The 14496-nt window shown below is 50.1% G+C and overlaps 1 protein-coding gene across 1 annotated transcript; it reads left to right on the forward strand.

The window, feature by feature from the left end:
* The first annotated feature begins 304 nt into the window (after nt 1-304).
* LOC138803215 (atypical chemokine receptor 2-like) lies at nt 305-12061 on the forward strand. The gene is made up of 3 exons (XM_069987040.1): nt 305-553; nt 6612-6755; nt 10382-12061. The coding sequence occupies exon 3, from the start codon at nt 10428-10430 to the stop codon at nt 11559-11561; it is 1134 nt and encodes a 377-aa protein (XP_069843141.1). The 5' UTR covers nt 305-553; nt 6612-6755; nt 10382-10427; the 3' UTR covers nt 11562-12061.
* The last annotated feature ends 2435 nt before the right edge of the window (nt 12062-14496 follow it).

A 14496-nucleotide genomic window follows, 5' to 3' on the forward strand; every position in this document is an offset into this window, starting at 1 on the left:
AATGATTATTAATTTATTGTTATTATGGAGGTGATATACAGAGGGATTACAAAGACGTGAGTCAGGTAATGACTCACAGTGTCTTCTGTTCCCTTCCTCTCTCCTAGTGCTTCTGGCTTTTTGGTGGTTTATTGGAGATAAGAGTCTCACGGATATGTCTGCCTGGGCTGGCTGTGACTCAGGATCCTCAGATCTCAGTCTCCTGATTACCTAGGATGACAGGTGGCGTGAGTCACCAGCACCTGGCTTTCAAGCATGTTTTCCCACAAGTCTGGCCTAACTCCCAGGCAAGATCTGGAGAGTATAATTTGATAGTGAAACAAATATATTGACTTCAAAGAAACGCAGTAGTACCAAGATAAAAGTTGAAGCAACACCCATTCCCCCAAGCCCTAAGCAAAAGGCCCTGGTGTGGTCAGAAGAGGAGTTACAAAAGGAGGAAAGGAGGAAATGGAAGAAGAGAGTTCCTTCCTGTCTCCACTTCCCCCCAGCTCTCTCCATCACTGGCGCATGCTCAGAAGACATCGGCTGAGATTCTGCACATTTCATCCAAGTGAGTAACTATGCTGCTGAGCTTTTAAACTTCAGGGCAAGTGTGTGGTTTAGAAATCACCGCGTGTAAGCCGGGCGCTGGTGTACTCACGTCTGTCATCCTAGTTATTCAGAGAAGCTGAGATCTAAGGATTGCAGTTCAAAGCCAGCCCCTGGTAGGGGGGAAAAAAAATCACTGGAGCCTCTTTAATTCCCAGGAACCAGCAAAAAGCTGAAAGTAGAGAGGATGGCTCAAGCAGTAGAACACCAGGCTTTTTTTTATTGGAAAAAGACAAGCAAGAGGGCAAGGCTGTGAGTTCAAGCCCCAGCACACACACACACACACACACACACACACACACACACACACACACACGCACGCATGCACACACACACGCACGCACGCACACACAGAAGAAATTCAGAGTTTTTCAGACTTCATAGGGGAGAACTAGATAAAATGAACTGAATTTGGCCCCAGGAAGACAGAGAAAGGGGGATGAGGTAGAACCAACTCCACACTGTCCCCCCTAGAAGCCAGTCTGGGGGTGCTGTCTGGGTAAGCTGGCAAGCAAATCAGCTGTCTGGCCTCTGTCTTTACAGTTCCTGTTTTGCTTGGGGACCATGCCAGGTACTCTGTCCAAAATAACAAGATTCCCGACTGCCAGGAATTTGTAGTCTCATAGGTAGAAAGAGCTCAAAATTAATTCCCCTATGGGAAGGTGGCATCAGTGGTAGAGTGCTTGCCTAGCACGCATGAAGCCCTGGGTTCTATTCCTCAGGACCACAGACACAGAAAAGGTAGGAAGTGGCGCTGTGGCTCAAGGGGTAGAGCGCCAGCCTTGAGCAAAAGCAGCTCAGGGACAGCGCCCAGGCCCTGAGTTCAAGTCCCAGGACTTGCAAAATAATAACAACAACAACAATAATAATAATACCCATAATCCAAGCTCCTCAGGAGGCTGAGATCTGAAGATTGCAGTTCAAAGCCAGTCTTGGCAGGTACATCCGAAAGATTCTTCTATGGAATTAACCACCAAACAAATCAGAAGGGAGGTGTGGCTCAAGTGGTAGAGCACCAAACCTTGAGTGAAAAAAGCCGAAGGAGAATGCAAGGCCCTGAGTTCAAGCATGCACACACACACACACACACACACACACACACACACACAAGCTTCCACTTTCAGTACTTGTCTCAGCTCCATTTCCAGAGCTGGCATTTTTCTGGCTCTTTCTCTATGTTTTGCTTCCCCTTGGAGTGGGCGGGGAACAGCTGGTCACCATCCCCTGGCCGAACATTATTCCCTTTTCCATTCTGAAGGAATTTAGGCAAGTAAAGCCAGCTTTGTCTGCGGCCTGAACACCCCAGTATTGTGGTAGGAAAAGACTAGAGCAGCCATGATTTCAGAGTATGAACTAGGCCGGGCGCTGGTTGGCTCACACCCAGTCATCCTAGCTACTCAGGAGGCTGAGATCTGAGGATCACAGTTCAAAGCCAGCCCAGGCAGGAAACATCCATGAAGATTTTTTTGATCTCTAATGAACACACACACACACACACACACACACACACACACACACACACACACACACACGCCAGAAGTGGAGCTGTGGTACAAAGCGATACAGCTGCTAGCCTTGAGCACAAAGAGGCTCAGGGACAGCACCCAGGCCTTGAGTTCAAGCCCTAGGACTGACAAAATCAATCAATCAATCAATCAATCAGGGAGATAAGGAGCCACGCAGACTATACTTTCTAAAACTCCCTGGCTGGAGAGCTGTGATTTCCCATTTCTGAAAAAGGGCCCACCCTTGCTGAGAAGATACCTTAGGGGATGTCCATAAAGACTGTGAAATCTCCCTCCCCCAAGTCACATAACCCGCAGGCCAGACAGCAGGCGTTTGAAGAAAGATGACGGAACACACAGAGGGCAAATGATGATCTCTCTGGTTACCTGTTATGAGGAAAATAGCTCCACAGGAAACAGATGGCTTGAGATGATTTCAAGAGCAGATAAGATCAGAGGGACCGATAAGAGAAACGGTGACAATCATGTTATTCTAAATTCCCCAAAAGGATGCTAGGCCTAGTAAGTGCAAAGGCCCTGAGGTCAGGCCTCAGCACCCTTGAAGAAAATAGAATTAAAGAAGTAAATATCCAGCAGCCTAGATTGAAATACATACGGAGGACTAATCCTTAATTCTTTTCTTTTCTTTTTGGTCAGTCGTAGGACTTAAACTCAGGGCCTGGGTGCTATCCCTGAGCTGCTTTTGCTCAAGGCTAGCGCTCTACCACTTGAGCTACAATGCCACTTCTGGCTGTTTCTGTGTATTTGGTCCTGAGGAATCAGGGCTTCATGCATGCTAGGCAAGCGCTCTACCACTAAGCCACATTCCCAGCTCTGCCTAATTGTTTCTTATAGTCAAATTCCAATTCCTAAATGAGGGAAAGAAGCCTCAGATTGGTGAACTCACGCCTGTCATCCTAGCTACTCAGGACACTGAGATCTGAGGATCACGGTTCAAAGTCAGCCCGAGCAGAAAAGTCCCCAAGAAACTCTTATCTCCAACCATTCAAAAAACCGGAAGTGGCTCACGGGTAGGGCCCAGGTCCTGAGTTCAGGTCCCAGGATCAGCACAAAATAAATAAATGGATAAATAAATACTAAAAAGTTGCCACGTGTGAATGACACACGCCTGTCATCTTAAGCTGTTCAGGAGGCTGAGATCTGAGGATTGTGGTTCGAAGCCAGTGTGGATAGGAAAGTCTGTGAGACTCTTATCTCCAGTTAATCACTGCCCCCCCAAAACTCAGTTCCCTGATGCCTGTCTTGGGGGACCCCACTGCCCAATGAAGACACCCTGGGAAGGACACAGAGAGTCATGGCTAGCAGATGCAGAAAGATTCAAGTTGACTGTGTGGCCCCGCCCACTTGCCATCATGGCCAATCAATATTCACTACGCCCCTTCTCTATCCCAAGGCAGATGCAGAGAGTGTCAAGGTCCCTCTGTTTGGCCCCGCCTACTTGCCATCATAGCCAATCAGCATGCATCATGCCCCCCCCATCTCAAGGCCGATGCAGAAAGATTCAAAGTGACTCTGTGTGGCCCCACCCACTTATCATCTTATCCAATCATCATTCACCATGCCCTCTTCTTCCCCCGCCCCCTTCCCATCCCAAGTGCCAATCAGATGGAGATGAGTGAGGTTGAGATCCTGGACCACAGAGTTAGGTGAGGCAGGCTTCCCTGGCTGCTCACAGTTGACTGACAGTTCCATTCATTCATTCATTCATTCATTCATTCTTTTCTTTCTGCTCAGCCTTAGGTTTAGGCAAATGGACCGGATAATATATATTACTACATATTATATATATGTAATATATATTATATATAATTTTTATCTAGATGAAGGCGCAGATGACAAACCTGGCAGCTGGGATGGCAGCCGGGTGGGTGAGGGGAGGAGGGGAAAGTTTAGGCTTGGAGGTTCATGGGTGGGAGTCACAGCTGAGGATAGAGACTGTGGGTGGAGTGAGGACTGGGGGGAGGTAGATCAGGTCCTGTTGGGGGAAGGTCTCCAGGATGGGCGGGGGGAAGCTCAGGAGAGCTGTTCAGGTGGGCGACCAGGGTGAGTCGAAGGCCCTGGGGTCTGGACATTGGGCTTTGGTATTCTTTAGGCTTGGTTGTTGATGCATTCATCCCAGAGAGGCGGCTTGGAGGCTCCTAATTCCTGAAAGTCATCCACTCGACTTCCCTTGGGGACAGGAGGGGTGTTCCTCTCTGGTTTGGGTGTGTATGATGGGGTGTCATTTGAATTTGACTCACAGGTCAACCAGCAAGGCAGCGGATGGTTCTAGCAGGGGAGGGAGGCGGAAATCCAGGGAGGAGCACATTCCCTTAGCATTAAAGCAGGAAGAGCTCACAGGCTCACAGTCACACTCACTGGAGAAAGGGTGACTGGGATGACATCTCTCCTTCTAGCGAGGCTGGGGTGAACTCTTCAGGTGAATGGGCTGTCTCTGGAGGTAGGTGATGGCAATGTACCCCAGGAAGGGTAGTTTGGGGTGGCGACACAAGTACTGGAAGAGGGAGGGATGTAAAAATGGATTATTAGTATGTGTATGTGAGTGTGCTAGTCCTGGGCTTTGAACTCAGGGGCCTGAGCACTATCCTTTAGACTTTTTTTTTTTTTTTTTTTTTTGGTCATAGGGCTTGAATTCAGGTTTTCTAGTGGTTCATTGGAGATCAGAGTCTCACAGCCTTTCCTACCCTGGGCTGGCCTTGAACTGCGATCCTCTAGATCTCAGCCTCCTGAGGAGCTAGGATGACAGGCGGGAGCCACCAGCTCCCCCCCCTTTTTTTTTGGTCCCCACTCAAGGCTGATGCTCTTATCATTTGGGCCATGGTTCGCTCCACTTCTTTAGCTTTTGGGTGGGAGATAAGAGTCTCACGGACTTTTCTTTCCCGGCCGGTGTTGTGGAATGGCGATCTTTAGATCTCAGCCTCCTGAGGAGCTAGGATAGTTGGCAGAGTCTGAGGATCTGAGTCTCCCCTGTCACAACTCCCCCCCCCGGTCCCCGCTGACCCCCAACCTCTGTGGACTTGCTTTGTCCTCTGTCTCCAACAGTTCAAGGACCAAGCTGTCCCTGCGTGTCTTTCCATCTTGCCAAACAGCCTGAGCAAACTATCATTTAATCATTAAGTTTACTTATGCCACAGCTGAGCCTGGAGGGGATCCAATGGCTATGCCAGGCAATTGGTTAATTCTTATTAAAAAAAAAAAACAACAAAAAAGCAAACCATCTGGAGTGAGGTGAGGAACAGCTGACTCAGAAAATCAAAGTAATGAACCCAGGGCTGCTCAGCCTACCTGTAATTCCAGGTATTTGGGAGGCTGACATTCGGAGGCTCACAGTCTAAGGCTGGAGTGAGCACTAACCACAAGACCCTACCTGAAAATAAACTAACATATGGGCTGGGGATGTGGCTCAGTAGTAGAGTGCTTGCCTAGCATACATGAAGCTCTGGGTTCGATTCCTCAGCACCACATACACAGAAAAAGCGGGAAAGTGGCGTTGTGGCTCAAGTGGTAGAACACTAGCCGTAAGCTGAAGAGCTCAGGGACAGTGCCCAGGCTCTGAGTTCAAGCCCCAAGACTGGCAAGAACAAGCAAACGAACAAACAAAGCCAACTAACTAACCATAAAGTGCTTTGTGACTCCTGGATGTTGTTATGATTAGAATTTAATATCTCATGTTTCCTCAGGAGGAAGGAAGTTAGGAAACCCAAACTCTTGTCACCAATTCTTCACAGGCAGGTTTTTCTGCCACAATGTTCAACTTCTCTAATCTCTGTGGAGATTTCTCCACAGCCACACACTACAGTTTAAATCAACTCTTTTTTCTTTTTTTCTATTGTCGGTCATGGGGCTTGAACTCTCAGCCTGGGCGCTGTCGCTCAGCTCTTCAGCTCAAGGCCAGCGCTCTACCACTTGAGCCACAGCGCCACTTCTGCTTTTTCTGGTGCGTTATTGGAGATCAGAGCCTCACGGACTCTCCTGCCTTGGGCTGGCCTCCAAACACGATTCTCAGATCTTAGCCTCCACAGTAGCTAGGCTGACAAGCGTGAGCCACGGGCACCTGGCTTCATTCATTCCTTTTTTTCTTTCTCCCTAGCCACAACTGGCCAAGATGGAGGAGAGCGGGGGGCGGGGGGAGTTCAAGCCTTGAAGCTTCCCTTCTCCTCCCCAGTGTTGCCTAGAGCAAGCCAAGGAGCTTCCCCGGGGAAGAGGCCACAGGGCCTCTGCATGTGACTTGAGCATCTGAAGATCTGAGCCATCAGATTCCTTGGTTACCAAGGCTTTGGGCTGGCTTGGAGCCAGGCAAATAACTTCCAGGAGGAGAGTTCTGGTTTCATGAGTGTGGCTCTCGCTGTGGCCAAGTGGAAAAGCAGGGAAGGAAAAAATGAGGCGAGAGGAGGAGGAGGAGGAGGAGGAGGAAGAGGGCGGGAGGCAGGGAGGGAGGGAGGCGCACGCGCCCAGGCTGATGAGTTCAACCGTTTTTCTGCTGTGATTCCCTAGGTGCCAATTCTAGGAACACAGTAGCCACCTTGAGGAGACCTAGATTGTAAGACACAGAGTGGAGCCAGGCGATCTCCCACCCTGTCCGCCAAAGACGGGCCCTGCAATCTGGAGGTGCACAGAGACTGAGCGGGTATCTGAGCTGTGAGTACCTTGTAAGGAAAAACTGAGGGTGGTGGGGGCAGGATTCTAAGAAGGAAGAGATTTAGCTGTCATTTGATTGGTTTCTTTGGATGGTTGGAATAATAATAATTATTATTAATATTACTTATTATTATTTATTATTATTATTCCCAGTCCTGGAGCTTGAACTCAGGGCCTTGGCTCTGTCCCTGACCCTCTCAGTGCTCAAAGTTAATGCTTTACCACTTGAGCCACAGCACCACTCACTTCTGGCTTTTTTTTTTTTTGAGTCATTTGTTTGGAGTTGAGAGTCTCACAGACTTGGCTTTGAACCACCATCCTCTAGATCTCAGCCTCCTGAGTAGCTAGGATGACAGGCGTGAGCCATCACCGGTGCCTAGTCACGGGTGGATTTTGATGATTAGTTATTGATTTATTTGGGGACTTCGTTACTCAAGGCCGCTTAGTTACTCAGGAGGCTGAGATCTGAGGACAGAGATTCAAAGCTGGCCCTGGGCAGACTCCTATCTCCAGTGAGCCAGCAAAAAGTTGTAAGTAGGGGGTACGGCTCAAGTGGTAGAGCACCAGCCTTGAGCCAAAAAAAAAAAAAAAAAAGATAAAAGAGAGTAGAAGGCCCTGAGTTCAAGCCCCAGTACTGGTGCATGTACGTGTGTGTGCGTGCACACACACACACACACACACATATTTTGCTTCCTGGCAGGTGGTCTGTCTTTTGAGCTTCTGCTGGTGAAATTCCTGTTGTTAAGTTGTTCTTCTTCAGTCTGGTCCTTCCTGGAAACAGAGAGAGAAAGTGAAAGAGAGAGAGGAGGAGGGGGGGAAGAGAGGGAGAGAGCACCAGCCTCAGAGAGAAAGAAATATGAAAACGAGGTGCTGGTCCCCAAATAGATCAATAACCAATCAGCAAAACCCATCTATCGCCAGGCTCTGGTGGTGGCTCACACCTGGCATCCTAGCTACTCAGGAGGCGGAGAGATGTGGAGGATCATGGTTCTGGGGCTTGAACTCAGGACCTGAGCTCTGTCCCTGAGCTTCGTTTGCTCAAGGGTGGTTCTCTATCACTTAAGCCACAGCGCCACTTCTGGCGTTTTCTGTATATGTAGTACTCAGGAATCGAACCCAGGGCTTTCTGCATGCTAGGCAAGCACTCTACCACTGAGCCACTTTCCTAGCTTGGGCTTTTTTTTAAAGTTCATTTCCTGCCCATTCAGGCGTCTGGAACTATAGTCCTGAGCTCTCAGGCTGCTGTGAGTAGTTGCTAGGATGTTGGATGTTGGTTGTGGGCCTTGGAAAATTGACACAGTGACCAGGCAGGTGCCTCTGGGCTGTCACGTGCACTGGGGTGAGCGTGATGGAGGGGTGTGGGGGGTGGCTCGCTGATGAATTGGTAGCAGGTTCAAGAGGTGAGCGAGGGAGTTCCACGTGGAGGGCGAATCTTCAATAGTGCTCTGGACTAACAGAGGCCTTACTGACCCTGACCTCCGCCTTTGATTTTATTTTTCTTTTCTGCACGTGTCAGACCCGATCGTTTGCTAAGGCAAAAGTCAGGGACGGGGAGAAGTTGGGTGACCATCAAGGCCTCAGGACTGGCAGCTCAGAGATCCACTGTGGTCCTTGTCGCTGAAGTCCTGTCACAGATGAGTCCCAGTGCTGATGGGACCTCCTTGCCCTCCCTCCAGTGGCTCTGGCTGCTCACACAATCCCACCTGCTGGGGTGGGGAGGCAGGGGGGAAGGGAGGGGAGTTGAGGCTTAAGGCCAGGAGACCCCAGGACCACAAAGAAAGAGGAGGCAGACAAGCAAAGAAAGGTATAAGACCAAGTTCTTGGGTTTGTTTTTGGGTTTGGGGCTTTGCCAATCCTGGGGCTTGGACTCAGGGCCCCAGCCACCCTTCCTGAGCTTTTGTGCATAAAGCTAGCACTCTACCACTTCTGGCTTTTTGCTGCTTCATTGGAGATAAGACTCTTACAGACTTTTTTGTGCCCTGGCTGGCTTTGAACCATGAGCCTCAGATCTCAGCCTCCTGAGTAGCTAGGAAGACAGGTGTGAGCCACCAGTGACATTTATTATTATTATTATTATTATTATTATTATTATTATTATTATTATTATTATTATTATTATTATTATTTTGTGCCAGTCCTTGGGCTTGAACTCAGAGCCTGACCACGCTAGCACTCTACCACTTGAGCCACAGCGCTGCTTCTGGCTTTTTCTGTGTATGTGGTCCTGAGGGCTCAAACCTGGGGCTTCATGCATGTGAGGTGAGCACTCTAACCACTGAGCCACCTTCCCAGACCACCTCTTCCTTTTGAATCAACCAATGAAATAGCCAAATTATTGACAAGGGTCTTAGGACACCTGACAGCAGCCTGAAGGAAGAGGGATTTACTGTCGAGCAATAAGACAAAATGGCTTAAGCCCTGTTCTGGACCAAGGTTAACTCCATTTAGTTTTCATGAGTCATCACAAACAAGAGAAATCTAGGCAAGAGCCCAAAAGAGAGTCCTGGATTGGTTTGACAAATAGTGAGAGTCCAAACAGGTGTTGTTGTTGGGTTTTTTTTTTTCTGGAAAGAGTTCCATAGAGCAGAGATCAATAGGGAGAAAGACCTTGAAACGTATTACAGCATAAACAAGCCAAGTCTAAATTGTTCCTAGCATGCCAGGTATGTGCCCTAGGTGAAGAAAAGCTTGGTCCTTACAGAGGTCCCCCAAGATACTTATATGTAAAGAATAACAGAAGTGAGGGCTGGGAAGGTGGCTCAGTGGTACAGTGCTTGCCTGGCATGCAGGAAGCCCTGGGTTCGATTCCTCAGCCCCACATACACAGAAAAAGCCAGAAGTGGCGCTGTGGCTCAAGTGGTAGAGCGCCAGGCTTGAGCAAAAAAGAGCTCAGGGACAGCTCTCAGGCCCTGAGTTCAAGCCCCATGACCGAGAAAAGAACAAAGAAAAAGAGTGAAGAGAGGGCTGGGAAGGTGGCTCAGTGGTAGAGGGCTTGCCTTGCAAGCATGAGGCCCTGGGTTCAAGTCCTCAGCACCACGTAAGCAAAAAGAAAAAAGCTGGAAGTGGCGCTGTGGCTCAAGTGGTAGAGCGCTAGCCTTGAGCTGAAGAGCTGAGGGATAGCGCCCAGGCTCAGAGTTCAGGCCCCACGACTGGAACCCCCCCCAAAAAAAAAGAGTGAAGAGAAAGGTCAAGGATAGTACCCAGGCTCTGAGTTCAAGCCCCCAAACACTCTCTCTCTCTCTCTCTCTCTCTCTCTCTCTCTCTCACACACACACACACACACACACACACACACACACACACACACACACACACATACACACAGTGCCAGAAGTAGTGGAGAAATAAGACCATGCCAATTATCACCACATTTTTATCCTTTTTTTTTTTTGCCATTCTTGGGGCTTGAACTCAGGACCTGGGCACTGTCCCTGAGCTTCTTTTACTCAAGGCTGGCACTTTGCCACTTGAGCCACAGCAGCCCACTTCTAGCTTTTTCTGTGGGTGTGGTACTGAGGACTTGAACCCAGGGCTTCATGCATGCTAGGCGAGCACTCTACCCCGAGCCACCTTCCCAGCCCTTCTTAACCATCTTTTTCTTCCCTTTTTCCCTCATGTCACTGCAGAATTCCCATACTGGGAAAGGGGGGAGGGCACCTGTATCTTCTCAAGATGGTCTCCACCACCTCCCCTCTGCCAGACACCCCCAACAACGTCACGTTTGTGAATCATTCCTTCTATGATTATGACTACCTGGAGGGCATCGAGTTCCTACTCTGCCACAAAGAAGATGTCCAGTCTTTTGCTAGAATCTTCCTCCCACTCGTCTACAGTGTGATCTTCGTGCTAGGCCTGATTGGCAACTTCCTTCTCCTGGTGGTCTTGCTTCGCTTTGTGCCTGGACCGCGGCGACGGAGGGCGGAAATCTACCTGCTCAACCTGGCCGTCTCTAACCTGTGCTTTGTGGTGACTCTGCCCTTTTGGGCCATTTCAGTGGCCTGGCATTGGATCTTTGGGAATTGGTTGTGCAAATTGGTGAGCGCCCTGTACACCACCAATTTTTACAGTGGCATCTTCTTTATTAGCTGCATGAGCCTGGACACGTATTTAGAAATTGTCCACCGTCAGCCCTGCTCCAGGCCGAGAACCCCAGGTCAGGGCCTGCTCTTCGCTGCTGCTGTGTGGGCTGTGGCTCTAGCACTTTCCATCCCCGATCTGATCTTCGTGCAGATCCACGAAGATCCCCCCCATGGGTGGAACTGCTATGCAGATTTTGGGGGCCACGCCACCCCCTGGAAACTTCTCCTGCGCTTCCTGCAGAACCTTCTGGGCTTCCTCCTTCCCTTCTCCGTCATGAGCTTTTTCTATGTCCGGATTGGGTGTGCTGTGATCCGGCTGAAGCCTGGGGGCTGTGGCCGGGCTGTCAGACTAACAGTGGGACTGGTGGTGGTTTTCTTCGTGCTGTGGTTCCCGTACAACCTGACCTTGTTCTTACGCTCCCTGCTGGATCTGCAGGTGTTCGGCAGCTGCGCTGTCAGCACGCATCTGGATTATGCCTTGCAAGTGACCGAGAGCTTGGCCTTCTGCCATTGCTGTGGGACCCCGTTTCTCTATGCTTTCTGCAGTCCCCGTTTCCGCCAATACTTGAAGGCTCTCCTGGCTACAGTCCTCAGAGAATCCCCGACCTCGGGGGACTCGGTCCACACCTCCTCATCCACCTGTGCTGTCAGTAGCAGACACACAGCCCTGGAAGACATGATCACCTTGGATGACCTTGAGAAGAGCCAGGCGGGAAATCTCCCTTAACAAGGTAGAAGGGAGAGACTTGGTGGAGTTCATGAAGCTTGATTGGCGGTGGGGGTGGGGGTGGGGTGGGACAATGGGTTGGAGATTTGTACCTGACATCTGCACGAGGTGGGCCTCGAACTCCAAGCGCTGTCCTTGAGGGCTGAGTGACTATCAGCCAGTATTGGTATTTTCTCACCCTTGCTATTTTTGCTACTTCCAGGATTCGGTGTTCTCCCTCAAGTTGCTGCAGTAGTTTGCATCTGTTATACACTGTACTTCTATTTTTTTCTCCCATTTCTGGGGCCTGAACTCAGTGCTTGGGCGCTATCCCTGAGCTTCTTTTTGCTCAAGGCTAGCGCTCTACCACTTGAACCACAGCGCCACTTCTGGCTTTTTTCTGTGTATGTGGTGCTGAGGAATCGAACCTGGGGCTTTATGCGTGCTAGGCAAGCACTCTACCACTAAGCCACCTTCCCAGTCCTGGTTTCTTTATTCTCCTCCTCCTCCTCCTCCTCCTCCTCCTCCTCCTCCTCCTCCTCCTCCTCCTCCTCCTCCTCCTTCTCCTCCTCTTCCTTTTCCTCCTCCTCCTCCTCCTCTTCCTTTTCCTCCTCCTCCTCCTCCTCTTCCTTTTCCTCCTCCTCCTCCTCCTTTTCCTCCTCCTCCTCCTCCTCCTCCTCCTCCTCCTCCTCCTCCTCCTCCTCCTCCTCCTCCTTTTCCTCTTCCTCCTCCTTCTTTTTTTTTTGGAAATTAAAAATAATACATGCTCCCCGGTGCACTGTCACCCTAGCTACTCAGAAGGCTGAGATGTGAGGATCATGGTTCGAAGTCAGCCCCAGGAGGGAAATCTGTACGACTCTTTATCTCCAGTGGAGCAGCAAAAAGCTGCAAGTGGCAGTGTGGCTTAAGTGGTAGAGCACCAGCCTTGAGCAAAAGAAACTCAGGGGTGATGCCCAGGCTACCATTTTGATTTTGACTCCCATTACTTCTAGGGGGTGGAGGAAATGTTTTTCTCCCCCCCCCCTTCCTACTTTATCCTGTTCCCCTGAAATAAATCCATGCTCTAATGTCCACCTGGTAAGACTTTTTTTAAGTTTTTTTTTTGGTGAGACTTTGTGAACTTCTTTGCATTGGGGGAATCTCAAGTGCCTGTGTGTTTTGTGTGGAAAATGGAAAGCTAAGGAAGCTCCATCCTGGTCCCTCCCTCCCTCTCTTCTTCCCTTCCTTCCTTCCTTCCTTCCTTCCTTCCTTCCTTCCCCATTTCTTTCTTTGCCCTCTATTCCTTCTCCTTCTGACCCTCTCTCTCCTTTCCTTCCTTCTGTCTTCCCTCATTTTTTTGGCCAGTCTTGGGGCTTGAACTCAGGGCCTGGGCGCTGTCCCTGAGCTCTTTTTGCTCCAGGCTAGCGCTCTACCACTTGAGCCACATTCTCAGCCTCCATTTCTTTTTCCTAGATTCTTCCTTCTTCTGTCCCTCTCTCCCTCTTTTCTTCTTTCCACCCTTCCTTCCTTTTTCCCCTGCCCTTTCTTCTTCTCCTTCTTTTCCCCTTCCTTTTTTCTTCTTCCTCTCCCTTCCATTCTTCCTTCTCTCCCTCCCTCCTTCTTTCCTTCCTTCCTCTCTCCCTCTCTTCTCCCATTCCTCCCTTCTTCTTCCTCTCCTTTCTATTCTTCCTTCTCTCCCTCCCTTCCTCCATCCCTCCTTCCATCCTTCCTCCTTTCCTCCTTTTCCCCCTACCCTTTCTTCTCCCTCCCTTTCCCTTCCTCCCTCCTTTCTTCATTTCCCTTCCATTCTTCCTTCCCTCCCTCCCTGCCTCCTTCCTTCCTTCCTCATTCCCTTCCTCTCTCTCTCTCCTTTCTCACTTTCTCTTTCCTTTCCCTCCTCTCCCTCTTTCCCTCTCTCCCCTCGCCTCTGTGCCCTCTCACTGAACGCTTCCCAAGTGGACAGATGCTCTGTGTCACCAAGTGCCCTGTGTCCTGTTAGCTCTCTCCTCTGCTCCCTGACCCCCCCCCCCCCCCCGCCCAGGGCCTGCTCATAGCACACATAGCACGAGTGTAGTGAACCCAGATGTCCCCTTGCTGTCATCTGAGTTGACTTTGGAGCTTTTCCAACACTGTGTCTTCTCTTAGATCCATCCCTGCCCTCCTCCCCACCACCTCTCATCAGGTACCTCCATCCCTCCCCCCCCCCAAAGCTCCGATCGCTCACAGAGCCTATGAGTTTGGAGACATGGAAGGTGACGTTTGATGGTAGAGCTCCTGAAATCTTGCCCACGAGGGACTTTTGCTCTGTTTACCTGACAGCTAGCAGTGATGAAACACAGACCCTGAACTCCCAGAGTCTCTGACTTTGTACCTGTGGTGCCACACATGGTAGGCAGATAAGGGACACCAGATGGTTTGCCAATAGCGTGTGTGTGTGTGTGTGTGTGTGTGTGTGTGTGTGTGTGTGTGTGTGTGTGTGTGTGTACACGTGCATGCGCGTATGCTGGTGCTAGGGCCCTGAGTTCCAGCCCTATGACCAACAAAGGACAAAAAAGAAAGACATCAAATGAAGGAGCGGAGACTGGTGGACATGGTTCTATCGTCTTTTTAATCTGGTGGGCTTTGGCTTGGGACAGGGGACAGAAAGAAGGCATCAAGTTGTTCAGAGCCAGGAGAGGCTGCACATGCTCAGTGACAGGGGTAGAAATGTCTAAGGAGACACAGAAGGGGCTTCTGGGATGGGAAGGTGGGGGGAGATCCAGGAAGGCTTCCTGGAGTAACTGGCCAGCAGTAGCAGGAGCAATCGCTGGGCTGGGAAGGTGGCTCAAGGGTAGAGTGCTCACCTAGCATACATGAGGCCCTGGGTTCAAGTCCTCAGTGCCTCATCCACAGAAAAAGCTAGAAGTGGCTCTGTGGCTCAAGTGGTAGAGTGCTAGCAAGTCCCTGAGTTCAAATCCCACTAGTGGTACCAAAACAA

This window comes from Dipodomys merriami, unplaced genomic scaffold, assembly GCF_024711535.1.
Source record: "Dipodomys merriami isolate MVZ:Mamm:240054 unplaced genomic scaffold, mDipMer1.0.p SCAF_3387, whole genome shotgun sequence".
NCBI classification, from domain to species: Eukaryota; Metazoa; Chordata; class Mammalia; order Rodentia; family Heteromyidae; genus Dipodomys; species Dipodomys merriami.

Excerpts from the sequence above, each read along its gene's own strand:
- LOC138803215 (XM_069987040.1), top strand. The coding sequence starts at position 10,428 with ATGGTCTCCACCACCTCCCCTCTGCCAGACACCCCCAACAACGTCACG.